Source organism: Argentina anserina, chromosome 5, assembly GCF_933775445.1.
Source record: "Argentina anserina chromosome 5, drPotAnse1.1, whole genome shotgun sequence".
In the NCBI taxonomy this organism is placed as follows: Eukaryota; Viridiplantae; Streptophyta; class Magnoliopsida; order Rosales; family Rosaceae; genus Argentina; species Argentina anserina.
Genome location: NC_065876.1, coordinates 6,771,390 through 6,782,757, shown reverse-complemented (window position 1 = coordinate 6,782,757; position 11,368 = coordinate 6,771,390). Strand labels below are relative to the sequence as shown.

At 38.1% G+C, this 11,368-nt stretch overlaps 2 protein-coding genes across 2 annotated transcripts; both read left to right on the top strand.

Annotated features, from left to right (window-relative positions):
* Positions 1–24: 24 nt before the first annotated feature.
* LOC126793630 (probable GABA transporter 2) lies at positions 25–4,541 on the top strand. The gene is made up of 7 exons (XM_050520206.1): positions 25–330; positions 433–663; positions 1,449–1,546; positions 2,473–2,659; positions 3,166–3,296; positions 3,519–3,755; positions 3,849–4,541. The coding sequence occupies exons 1-7, from the start codon at positions 240–242 to the stop codon at positions 4,236–4,238; spliced, it is 1,365 nt and encodes a 454-aa protein (XP_050376163.1). The 5' UTR covers positions 25–239; the 3' UTR covers positions 4,239–4,541.
* A 1,030-nt stretch (positions 4,542–5,571) lies between these two features.
* Positions 5,572–7,025, top strand: LOC126794905 (uncharacterized). Its single transcript, XM_050521699.1, has one exon. The coding sequence runs from the start codon at positions 5,840–5,842 to the stop codon at positions 6,656–6,658; it is 819 nt and encodes a 272-aa protein (XP_050377656.1). The 5' UTR covers positions 5,572–5,839; the 3' UTR covers positions 6,659–7,025.
* Positions 7,026–11,368: the final 4,343 nt, after the last annotated feature.

Here is an 11,368-nt window from a genome sequence, read left to right as displayed (position 1 = left end):
AATAGGGGTTATCCGTCTTTGGATCTCCCCGACTTATTACTGTAGTCTTCCGAAGTCGTCTTCCCTTCTCTCTCACACTGTAACCAACTCATTGGGAATCCAACAAACCCCGGCGCACCTTAGCATAGCAGTCTCCTCCACCCGGAAGCTTCCAACCCCCACCAACCTACGCCTCAGAAAAAACCCCCCCACGGGCTTAACCTGTCTGCAGCTCAATCAGAGCTGCACCACCCTCTCATATGATTCCTGAGCCTCCCAACCCGCAACCCTTCCTCCCGGACCCTCCCATCGACACCGACGCCGGCGCCGTCTTCGTCCTCGAATCAAAAGGTTCCACGTCGCCACCACCACCTCCTCCGCCGCGTTGAATTTTCTTTTTGTTGTTGTTGTTGTTGTAAGCTTATCAATCAAGAATATGGTTTGTTTGAATAGGACAATGGTGGCATGCGGGGTTCCATCTGACGACGGCGATAGTGGGGCCGACTATCCTGACGCTGCCGTACGCTTTTCGAGGGCTGGGATGGCCGGTTGGGTTCCTCTGCTTGACCACCATGGGAATCGTGACGTTCTACTCCTACTACCTCATGTCAAAAGTTCTCGACCACTGCGAGAAGGCCGGCCGCCGCCACATCAGATTCCGGGAGCTCGCCGCCGACGTGTTAGGTGAGCTGTTCGTTCTTGCTTTCCCTGCTAGTTCCTACTTTTTTTTGCTATTTTAAACTAAAACAAGAAAGATTTCTTTGGTCCCTTAAAAAAAAACGTCTCTGTTGTAATGGCGCGCTGTGTTCTGCGACATTTTCGGAGGTCACCGGAGTCCCATGATTATCCGGTGATTCCGGGAATGTAATTTATTATTGTTTATTATTAAAATTCTTAGTGAAGCAACGCGTTGCTTTGACTTTCTGACCATGAAGGAGTGGTGGTGGAGCTCGCAGCCTCTCCCACCTGTGTTTGTATATGGGTCAGGTCGGGTCGGGTTTGGTTTTATGTGACGGTCCAGAATCTGGGGACAAATCGTACCCGGTAAACGTCCAATGTACGGCTACCGGGCCAAGTGTTTGGTAGGGGTACCCCCACCTGTATTAAAGTCGAGGCATTTTTGGTAAAATATTATAAATTTCTCGAATTTGTTTCGCACATGTGATATTACTCCAGATTTATTATTGGTGTGAAGAAATTGTTGCTAGACAACTAGGTGGAGAATGAAAAATGATCATGTTTAGCTGAACTTTGGGTTACATATAGTTGTAGCAAAGCAGAATGTAATTATGTATATCAGTATATGGTTAGTTGTAGTCTCAAATCTGAAAGCTGCATAGTGGCATTTGTTTTGAGTCATGAGATGCTCGCTTTTGGCACAAAAAATAAAGGGAGTCTTTGTTTATGGAAGAATTAGTTGTGGAATCTTGATCATAAACAATGTGTTGCCTTTGTTTGGTCTGTTACAGGGTCAGGAGGGATGTTCTACTTTGTGATATTCATACAGACAGCCATAAACACTGGGGTCGGAATAGGAGCAATATTGCTGGCTGGGGAATGTGTTAAGGTATGGTACCTACAATCATCACATGCAGTAATCTGAAAGCTTCAGCTTCCAATGGTATTGTCTATTTAATCAAAAAGGAAGAATTAAGTTTTCAATAAATACTATTGTGGCCTTTTGGGTTAGTGCCTAAGTGGGGAATCAGAACAGGGCAGTAGGCATTTCCATTTAGTATTTTAGTTATATGTTTCCATGTGCAGTTGTGTCTAACTGGTGATTAGAATTTAGAAATTTGAATTCCACATGGGATTAATTTTCTTGTGGTGTACAAATGATTATTGTCATTGGTTCATGGCTTAGAAATCACGATATTATACAGCAACAAACTGATCTTGTATCAATTACAGAAATGAGCAAACCGATTGTTGGATCATAAACCTGTAAAAGTGCTGGATGTATTTAAATTACTGAAGCCTTTGATTTATTAGTGCAGATCCGGCACTTGTTTGGTGATGTCTCATTCTGGATGTCTATAATCTCAAGCAAGTGATCACTTTGATGAATAGCCACCCAAGACTTATCCATATCAAAGGGTTGCTTGTTACGATGGACATTGAACTATTGCTAGTTATCACTTGATATTTGACACCTTAATTTACAAAGAAAAGCCAGCCAGGATGGGTCTATTTGCGTTCACAGTCAACTGATTGCATGTTGAGTTGGTCAATATAAGCAATCCAGTTAAAAGGCCTTTCTATAGTAAATTCTCATAAACAGTCTTAGCAATCTATTATAGTCGCAAAATTTCACAAATGCTAGTAAAAGCGTATAACCAAGGTTATGTTAGAAATGCTTCCTGTGCAGAACAGCCTTAAATGACAATGAGTAGTAATCGGATCATTGGTTTTTTTTTCTTTTTATGTTTTTGACATTATCTTCTATTCATCTTTTATCACCCTGACTGGCTTCTTTCTTGTTTTTTTGGTAAGATTATGTATACAGAACTCTCTCCAAATGGATCCCTGAAACTGTACCACTTCATAGCCATGGTTACCGTGGTAATGATGGTCATCTCTCAACTACCATCTTTTCATTCCCTCAGACATATCAACTTTGGTTCACTGCTTCTCAGTTTGGGCTACTCATTCCTGGTGGTCGTTGCGTGTATTTATGCAGGTTTTCAATCCTTGTTGTGCATGTCTATATTTTCACTTGTAGAATACTTGTTACTTATATCTTTCTGGGCATCTTTCATCCTGTGATATGCTTTTTCCCTAGATCAAAATAGCCTGATTCTTTTTACAGAATTTTAGACCTAGAATCCATGCTTTATAGCAACACTAGCATTGAATCATTGACAGCTCTCACTCTTCCTTAAAAATAAATACAGATCAGGAATATCAAATTTCATATTGCATGTTAAATGGTATACTATATGATAATAACTAAGTACGGCAGACCAACATTTTCTACATAAAGAATAGACTTCAAATCAACAGTTTATTAACAATGAAGGCAACAGGACCCATCATAACTTCTAACCTCAGTGATTTCCAGAATTTTATAGTTTTACATTTCAAAATCACAAAAAGATTCAGCGTACATGTCCGTATGGTCAGGAGGTATAATTTTTTTGTGAACTAGAGTGGTTTACATTTTGTAATTTTTTTTCCTACGTACAGGTACCTCTAAGAATTCCCCTCCAAGGGACTACTCCCTAGATTCTTCTGCATCATTAAGGGTCTTCAATGCCTTCACTTCCATCTCCATAATAGCTGCTATCTTTGGGAACGGCATACTACCTGAAATACAAGTAATTACTCTTATCTTTGGAGCTGGTGCACTTAAATATCCCTAACCTGTCAAGTTGGTATTAACCTCTGGACGATCTCTTGATCTAATTAGAAGCGTGTACAGTTTTCCCTCTTAGGTTTTTTGTGAAAATAACAATCATCAGAAAATAATGTCAATGATCACTTGCCCAGCATAAGCCATCATGATTTGATTTTATAAAACACCCCTGGGATCAGTGCAGGCAACATTGGCGCCACCAGCAACTGGAAAGATGGTAAAAGGTCTTGTAATGTGTTACTCAGTAATATTCGTGACATTCTACGCCACTGCAGTGTCTGGTTACTGGGTTTTTGGGAACAAGTCTAGTTCAAACATTCTAGAGAGCCTAATGCCTGATGAAGGGCCTTCTTTGGCTCCAACATGGGTCCTCGGTCTTGCTGTGGTATTTGTTCTCCTTCAGCTTCTTGCTATTGGCCTGGTAAGTTGTTGTTCTTGTTGTCCTTGGCTATGTATTACAAGCATGCTGATCTATTGTTACAACGATATAATGCCCTTATACAATATAATGCAGGTGTATTCTCAAGTTGCTTATGAGATCATGGAAAAGAAATCAGCTGATGTCAATCAAGGAATGTTTTCAAAAAGGAATCTCATTCCTCGGATTATTCTTCGATCGGTTTACATGATACTCTGCGGATTTTTTGCTGCAATGCTTCCATTTTTCGGAGACATAAGTGGTGTGGTTGGAGCTGTTGGGTTTATACCTTTAGATTTCGTCCTCCCAATGCTTCTCTACAACAAGACCCATAAGCCAGCAAAATCGACCTTCACTTACTGGCTCAACATGTCTATAATGGTTGTGTTCACCGCAGTAGGATTGATGGGAACATTTTCTTCCGTAAGGAAATTGGTTCTTGATGCCAACAAGTTCAAGCTGTTTAGTGATGATGTGATCGACTAAGTTGCACGTAAACAGCAGCCTTCCCGTTTTGTCAAGGAGAAGCTGTCCGCATTTGTGGCCCTTTGAATACCAAAAATACAAACGTCTCAACTGCTTAATTTGTTTAGGTATTTAGTTTCTTTATCAAAAGTCTTAGCTATATGATCTGTATGGTAGATATAACCCTCAAACTCCAAATCTTGGAAATTCTTCCTGATCTTACTTTGCAAAATGATCGTGTATCTATAATCTATGGGATATGTTTGTGCAAAAATTTGAACAAGTGGCACTAGTATAAAACTATAAATGTATAATCATGTTGAACGTGGATGTTCTAATTAAAATACTGAAACCCCGGTTGGTCAAGAACCAATCCTTCCACATTGTACGTGTTACTTTTGGAAGAGACTGCAACTATAAATAAATTAGGTATGACCCTAAGTCCCGAAGACACATTCCACATAGATTAAATTAAGGCTTCAATGATCAACTAGATGAACAAAATATCTATACGTACATCTTTGCAAAATATTACTTAATTGATATACTAATATGCATAAATCTTAGATAATATAAGGAGTTGAAGCCCTACAGAACTTATGACTATGTCTGGCGTTACCGACTAGCTCTAGAATGTGGAAATGCTCAGGTAAGTAGAAGTGGAATTCGTTGCTCTGCATAGGTGATGAAGCTAGTCAGCTATTGTTACGTATATGGAGACCTTTAAATTGTAATGATGAGCGGTGTAAGCACTAATCAAGTACAAGTTGAGTAGGGATGGGCCAAATTGGCTCAGCATGGATTTATACGTATAGTCTCATCCTGAGAGATAAGTAATGGAGAGGAGCTGATCAGGGCATGACAGAGAGTCAATCGTTGATGGAGAGAATTGAGGCTAATCAAAATGATCAATAATGTCTAATCGAATGTATAGGAGATGGATACATGCATAAATACCATAAAATTTTCATTAGAAACTTCTGCAGAATTCGATTTAGTATCAACAATTAAACTGATACATGTATGTTATATATGCTCACATGTCACGTTATCTACCTGCTTTTACCTGCCTCTTTGACACAAAGATTACGGATAAAGTAATCACCAGTCGCTTGCATTACCGCTGCATTATGCAAATCCTACCATTTATTTATTAAATGGAAATCATTTTGATGCATCTGTTAGAAAAACTATATTATAGCGATTTAATAGGTCATGCACAAAAGGTTATAATAAATTTTTAAAGACTAGACTGAAACACGGGAAGAAAAGTCTAAGCACCCAACTCATCACTCTTTTTATATCAAGATTTCAATGTTCCCCTTCATAAATGGAAAGATAGGTCACGGCAGAATGGAAATAGAAAAGGAAAATCGAGTAAATGGTCCATATATGCAGACCGTGAAGATTGCAGACACCCAAGGGACTAAGTTAGCTACCTGTACCATCTTATAGTTTCATGCCATAACTCCTTGTGAACCAACGCGTTAGATCCTTCACCAAACGTTTTCTAAGCCAAGCAATTGCAGCCATCTACTTATACATAAACCCCCATATCCACCACAGCTTCTTCATCAGGTCCCTTTATTGATCTCTTTCCCTTTCTAGCTTAGAAGCCAATAATGGAGGTAGCAACGGTTTCTGAGGATAAAAAGCATTCATCATCTCAGTCAGGTGAAGAGATGGATTCTCGTCATCCTCGTCCTCTCTTGATTCGAAGGAAGTCGATGGAGCTAGTGGTTTCCGGGAGTAAAGAGCCCTTACCTTCAGGCTCACGTCAAGAGTTTGGCTCTAGCTCTCCTCGGTCTCTTATGGATCAAAAGAAGGTGATAGAGGTGAGAGTCTCCGGTGGTGGGAAAAAGAGTTTACCCTCACACCCGAGACTAGAGGTTGATTCTCGTCTTCGTCCAAAATCAATGGAGTTGAGATCTTCTGACCGTAAAGAGCATTTACTGTCACAACCGCGGCGAGAGGTTGAACCCAGTGAGGTTAAGTCATCAAGGCGTGTGTGGGATTGTGGAAGCTCGCTGTACGACTCGTTCGAGCTCAACTCGTTCAAACGTGAACTCGACTCTGCCATATCATGTAGAACCATGTCAATGCCTCACCTTTCTGATCGCCGAGCTCCGCTGCCGAAGCAACCGCAACCCGCCGTAGTTGCAAAGAAACCCTCAAAATTCTCTAGATCGATTAACAAGCTCCTCCGCTCTGTTTTCAAGCCAAAGACAAGTTCCGGTCCCGTTTTTAGATTGGAAGAGCAGTCTAAGAAAACTAGGGACGGATTTCACGTGGTTTATGACAAGTCCGGTGCACTTACAACCATTCCTGAAGTAGTTCCTCATGAATGCAGCGGTTTCTCGCCGGAGATTGGGTCTTTGGTGAGGAGGACAGGGTCCGAAAGGTTCACAAGTACTGCTTCAATTGGTATTTCATGTGCCTAAATGCTAATTAAGTGTCATTATAATTGAATATCAGACTTTTGCATTTATGAATGGGTAATCAGAAAGATAATCCTATATAAGTATATATATAATTATATATATGTTAATGGGAAAAATTATTATATGTACCCGTAGAGTATTACTTTGTTTTATTTATTCGTATATGAAAATGTAATTAGGAGATTGATGCCACTAGTTGATATTATCATTGCAATATTAGGGTTTTCAGAACCTTTAATTGACTATCTCCATTATTCGTATTCTGTGCTTTGTATCATACAGTAGTCTGGTCAATATATGTGCCCTGGTCAATTTCTTGGTCCGGGGAGTAAGGGCCTGTATAATTTTATGTAAATCTTTCTAGCTGGTCTTACATCATTTTCTGTGATATGTTTATTATCTGTACAATAGCTAACCATCATATACTGTTTTTTACTTTGATATTAAGCTTCATGATCGAGATCATGGAATGAACTAGAAGGCATGGCTTTTTAATCAAGTAGTTAAATCCCAACATGGTTGGAAACTTCATTATATATGGAGCTGACAGTACATTAGTTGTGTTGTTATTGTTTGGATCAAAATACATGTCTGCATCACTCACTATTATGACTAAAGATAAGGCTAATCGTTGACAACTTGGCAACTATAAATGTGACGCCATCTGATCGATTGGCTATAACAAAGGAAACAAAATTTCCAACAATATATGTAACAAAGAGAAAGAAACAAAATTGTACATCAGCAAACATATGTATAGATCGATTCGATGAAAAGATATGCCTAATGGTACGTTATCGTAAAGCTGATTATTTTGGGATTAAGCTTTACCCTTCTTCAGTAGTAATTCCTTTGTTGCACGAAGATGACCTCTTTATTATGGAAAATCACTTGATTCATATATCCTAAATAGTCATTAAATATTCTTTTGATATTGTCGAGCAGTAAACAAAATGATCGAGCAAAATCTCAAAACTAATATACATAATACGGCTATTTCTTTGAAAGTTTGCTCAGCTATATAAAAGAAATTAAGCTCAATTCTATAGAAAATTTTAATATACATCAATATATGTTATACATCTTATATTTGACAGTCGATATTATTTTATGAATGAGTCAGAAAAATATTATATGTTGTCAACCATTAGATATAAAATGTATAATATACATTGATTTATAATAAATTAATTTTCATTCATCGTCTTATAAAAATATAAGCCGGATATAACTAACTAAATTATTAATGCCTCTGCCAGCGTCACATGGTCCCGCGGCAGCCATTCCCACACCATCACCTCGATCCAACAACCACGCACCGTCGCCCCCGACCTAATTGAAGATCAGACCCGATCTGCTTGAAGCTCACTGCACAAAACCATCGACACGTACAAACCAAATCCCGAGCAGATATATATTCCACTCGAAATCCCAATGACACCAAGCCCCGTCGACACTGAAACCAAGCGAAGCAACCTTTGAAATCAACCAGAAACGACGCCGATCCGGGGCCGCTGCTGCGTCGCCCCTACTACCGCCGCCTCCTCAGCACGAACCGGGGACCTAAAGGTCAGCACTACTGCCAAGAAACACTAGGGTTTCCTTGCTCGAAGTTTCTCCGAAAGCTAGCTGCGGAGCTCTCAAGGAGAAAACCTGACTTAATTATCGGTAACTATTTCATCACTTGAGAAACATTCTTCACGAAGTCGTCATCTTTCGAGCTGTAGTGAAAGTTCCCAAGCATACAAGGATCAAAATACGGATCAGTTGACTCGAAAATTTAAAAGTGGTAGTTCTAAATTTCTATATATGAGTTTGCTCGAACTCTCCGACAACATGGACCTCGAAACTTAATTATAACATAATAAAATTGACAATTTAATCTATTATACATCTCACATTTAACGGTTGATAATATATATTTTTTTACCACACTCACAAAATAATATCAACCATCGGATATTTCATGTATAACATACATTGATGTATATTAGAATTTTCCTGAAATTGACTACCGAAGTTAACTAGTATAGTATGAGATTTGTCTATAGTAGAGCACTACATTGTATGGAGCTCAAAAATCTTCACCATTTAAATCCAAATTTCCAATCTAATGGTCATCATTACATTTTAAAGTCAATTTTTTAATTGACTTTTTTTTGTATTAACACTATTTACTATCTCCATACAATGGAGCACTCCATAGTAGAATTTTATGTATAATGTGTACGTAGACTCATAACTTACTCCTGCATGTACGTACGTCGTTGGTTTACATGTTTGGACGTTTGGTAAGATGTCGCTGTAATATATGGAAATTAGGCCCCAGATTCTATACCATAGCCATTTGTGACATCTCTGATTGAGGCTGAACATCTATAAATATGAATGCAAGGACTGAAGATATATCAGCATCCTCCTAATAGGTATCACATTCATGAGTGATGACAGTGAGTAATTGAACTGCAGTTAGGGCCTCTTCGGTTTATGAGCAATAACCGAAAACCGACACCGAATTTTCAGTTTCATGTTTTTTAAAACCGAAATCGAAAAATGTATATATAAATCGTGGTTTTGGTTAATCTATATAATTCAGTTTAGTTTCGGTTTTATTTCGGTTACAAAACCTAATCTCCTTATTGACCTTTCGTATTTGACTAATGAAAATAAAAAGATTAAAAATGAAGGAGTAAGTTACAAGTTCAATACTTCAATTAAAATATATTCACTAAATAAATAATCCAGAACTCAAATATTAACTAAACAAAAACATTATAATTTGTTGAAACACAACAAATGAACCAAAATAAACATTAAATCTTTTTAGCTTCATCACCAGACGTCTAGACTTGTCTTAACATGAGAGCTAGTTGACAAAACCCTCAAACATTACATTAGATCTCTGCATGCATGATTGTACACATACAAAAATCAAAATCACATATTAATTTGTACAAAATCACATATATCTACATGTATATATTTATTACCAAATATATTCTTTGCATAAGCACCTGATTATATATGTTCACCAAATATAAGTTATAACCTTACCTCCTAATTCTCGATTCGGTTTGTTTCTACCGGTTTAAAAAAAAACATATAACGGATAACCAGCACCAACTACTCGATTCGGTTTGGTTTATGGCACCAACGCGACGGTTCCGTCCGGTTCCAGTTTCTCAACTTCGGTGCGGTTCGGTTTTGGCCGGTTTTAGTTTGTTCGGTGTTAGAAAGTCCAGCCCTAAGTGCAGTAGATTGATCGGGTGGGTGGTTGAATGACACAATTACCACATTTCATATTTCAGTCTCATACCTATAGATTTTCCTTTTGCTTTACGGCCTTTACCTATAGAATTTAGGGGGAGAATGGAAATGCCGATTCTTGAAAATTTGCAAAAATATGTTCCATCTTGTGACATCTGCCTCATGAACAATGGCTACTCGTTTGCGGGTTCTTTTTTTCACCAACAAAGGCGAGGCTAAACCGCTAAAATGATCGGAGTTAAAAATTGAAAATCTTAGCACACCTTCGCCTTCCGCAAATTTGGGCCTTGTTAATAGGTTTATAGTGGCCCAACGCATGGGAATTGTACGTTGTTCCCAGAACAATTTGCAAATTACAATCGGCAACCTTTGTTGTGCACCGTAAGTACAGTGTTTTCCAACTTTAGGTCGTCTATGGAAACTCGTCGTGCATCGTTGGTTTTCAATAATTGCTTACGAGTCTTCGTCAAGACATAGAGACTAAATTGATTGACAGTTCCATCTACGAGTCCTCTTAAACTATAAGAGCAAATAAGAAGAACAATGACCGTATGCATGCAGACCCAACGTAAAGACCAGCAAAGCAAATATGTATATATCAAGTCTCTCTACCCTAGCATCAGAACATATCTATCGGTGCAGCAAAATTAGATAAGAGCGCGCAGTGAGTGAGTTGTGAAAAAACTTACTTGCAATTTCAATCGGAAAGACGAGCGTGCAGATTGCATCAACGATGCATGCATGAGTAACCAGGACAGGGCTACTTCGATGTAAATCGAGACAAAAGGTAGTTGACAGTAACGAGAACAAGGTAGTGAAAATGATTTAACCTTTTGTAACTAGGGCTAGGGCTAATCGATCCATTCATGCATTATAATAGTACACAGTAAATTGAGTCTTTTTGAATCCTAGTAAACTTATAACTTTATCAATTGAAATTATACGGAGGCCAAACTTGACTACTTCAAACTTGTTCCATTTGAATGTGGTTATCAGAATGTACGTTATTCGCTTTAAATTAACACGTAGAGTACAAATACTGTATGTCATGAGATGCATGTAAACAATTGTGAACTAATGTGACATATATAGTAATTTTTTCCCTAACAGTAATGATTATTTAGCACACAATTGACATTAATTAGTAAACTAATGACATTAATGACACTAATACAGATATTTTTAGTAAACTAATGACATTAATGACACTAATATCATATATTTTTAGTAAAACTAATGACATTAATTATGCAGAATCACAATTGAGACCTAGGAATGCGAGGAGTCTATAGTATTTTAATTTAACCCAAATCGAAGTTTGCTGAAGGTTATCATATGCAGATTGTTGATGTACGGCTGTGTCTGCGTGGCCAAGCATCAAAGGCAACATTGAAGTTTTTATATTTGAATCTTATTAACATTGAAGTTTTTACATACGGCAGC

Excerpts from the sequence above, each read along its gene's own strand:
- LOC126793630 (XM_050520206.1), top strand. The coding sequence starts at position 240 with ATGATTCCTGAGCCTCCCAACCCGCAACCCTTCCTCCCGGACCCTCCC. Across the intron at positions 664-1,448 it reads GCTCGCCGCCGACGTGTTAG|GGTCAGGAGGGATGTTCTAC; the intron begins GTGAGCTGTTCG and ends GGTCTGTTACAG. Across the intron at positions 3,297-3,518 it reads GCATACTACCTGAAATACAA|GCAACATTGGCGCCACCAGC; the intron begins GTAATTACTCTT and ends GGATCAGTGCAG.
- LOC126794905 (XM_050521699.1), top strand. The coding sequence starts at position 5,840 with ATGGAGGTAGCAACGGTTTCTGAGGATAAAAAGCATTCATCATCTCAG.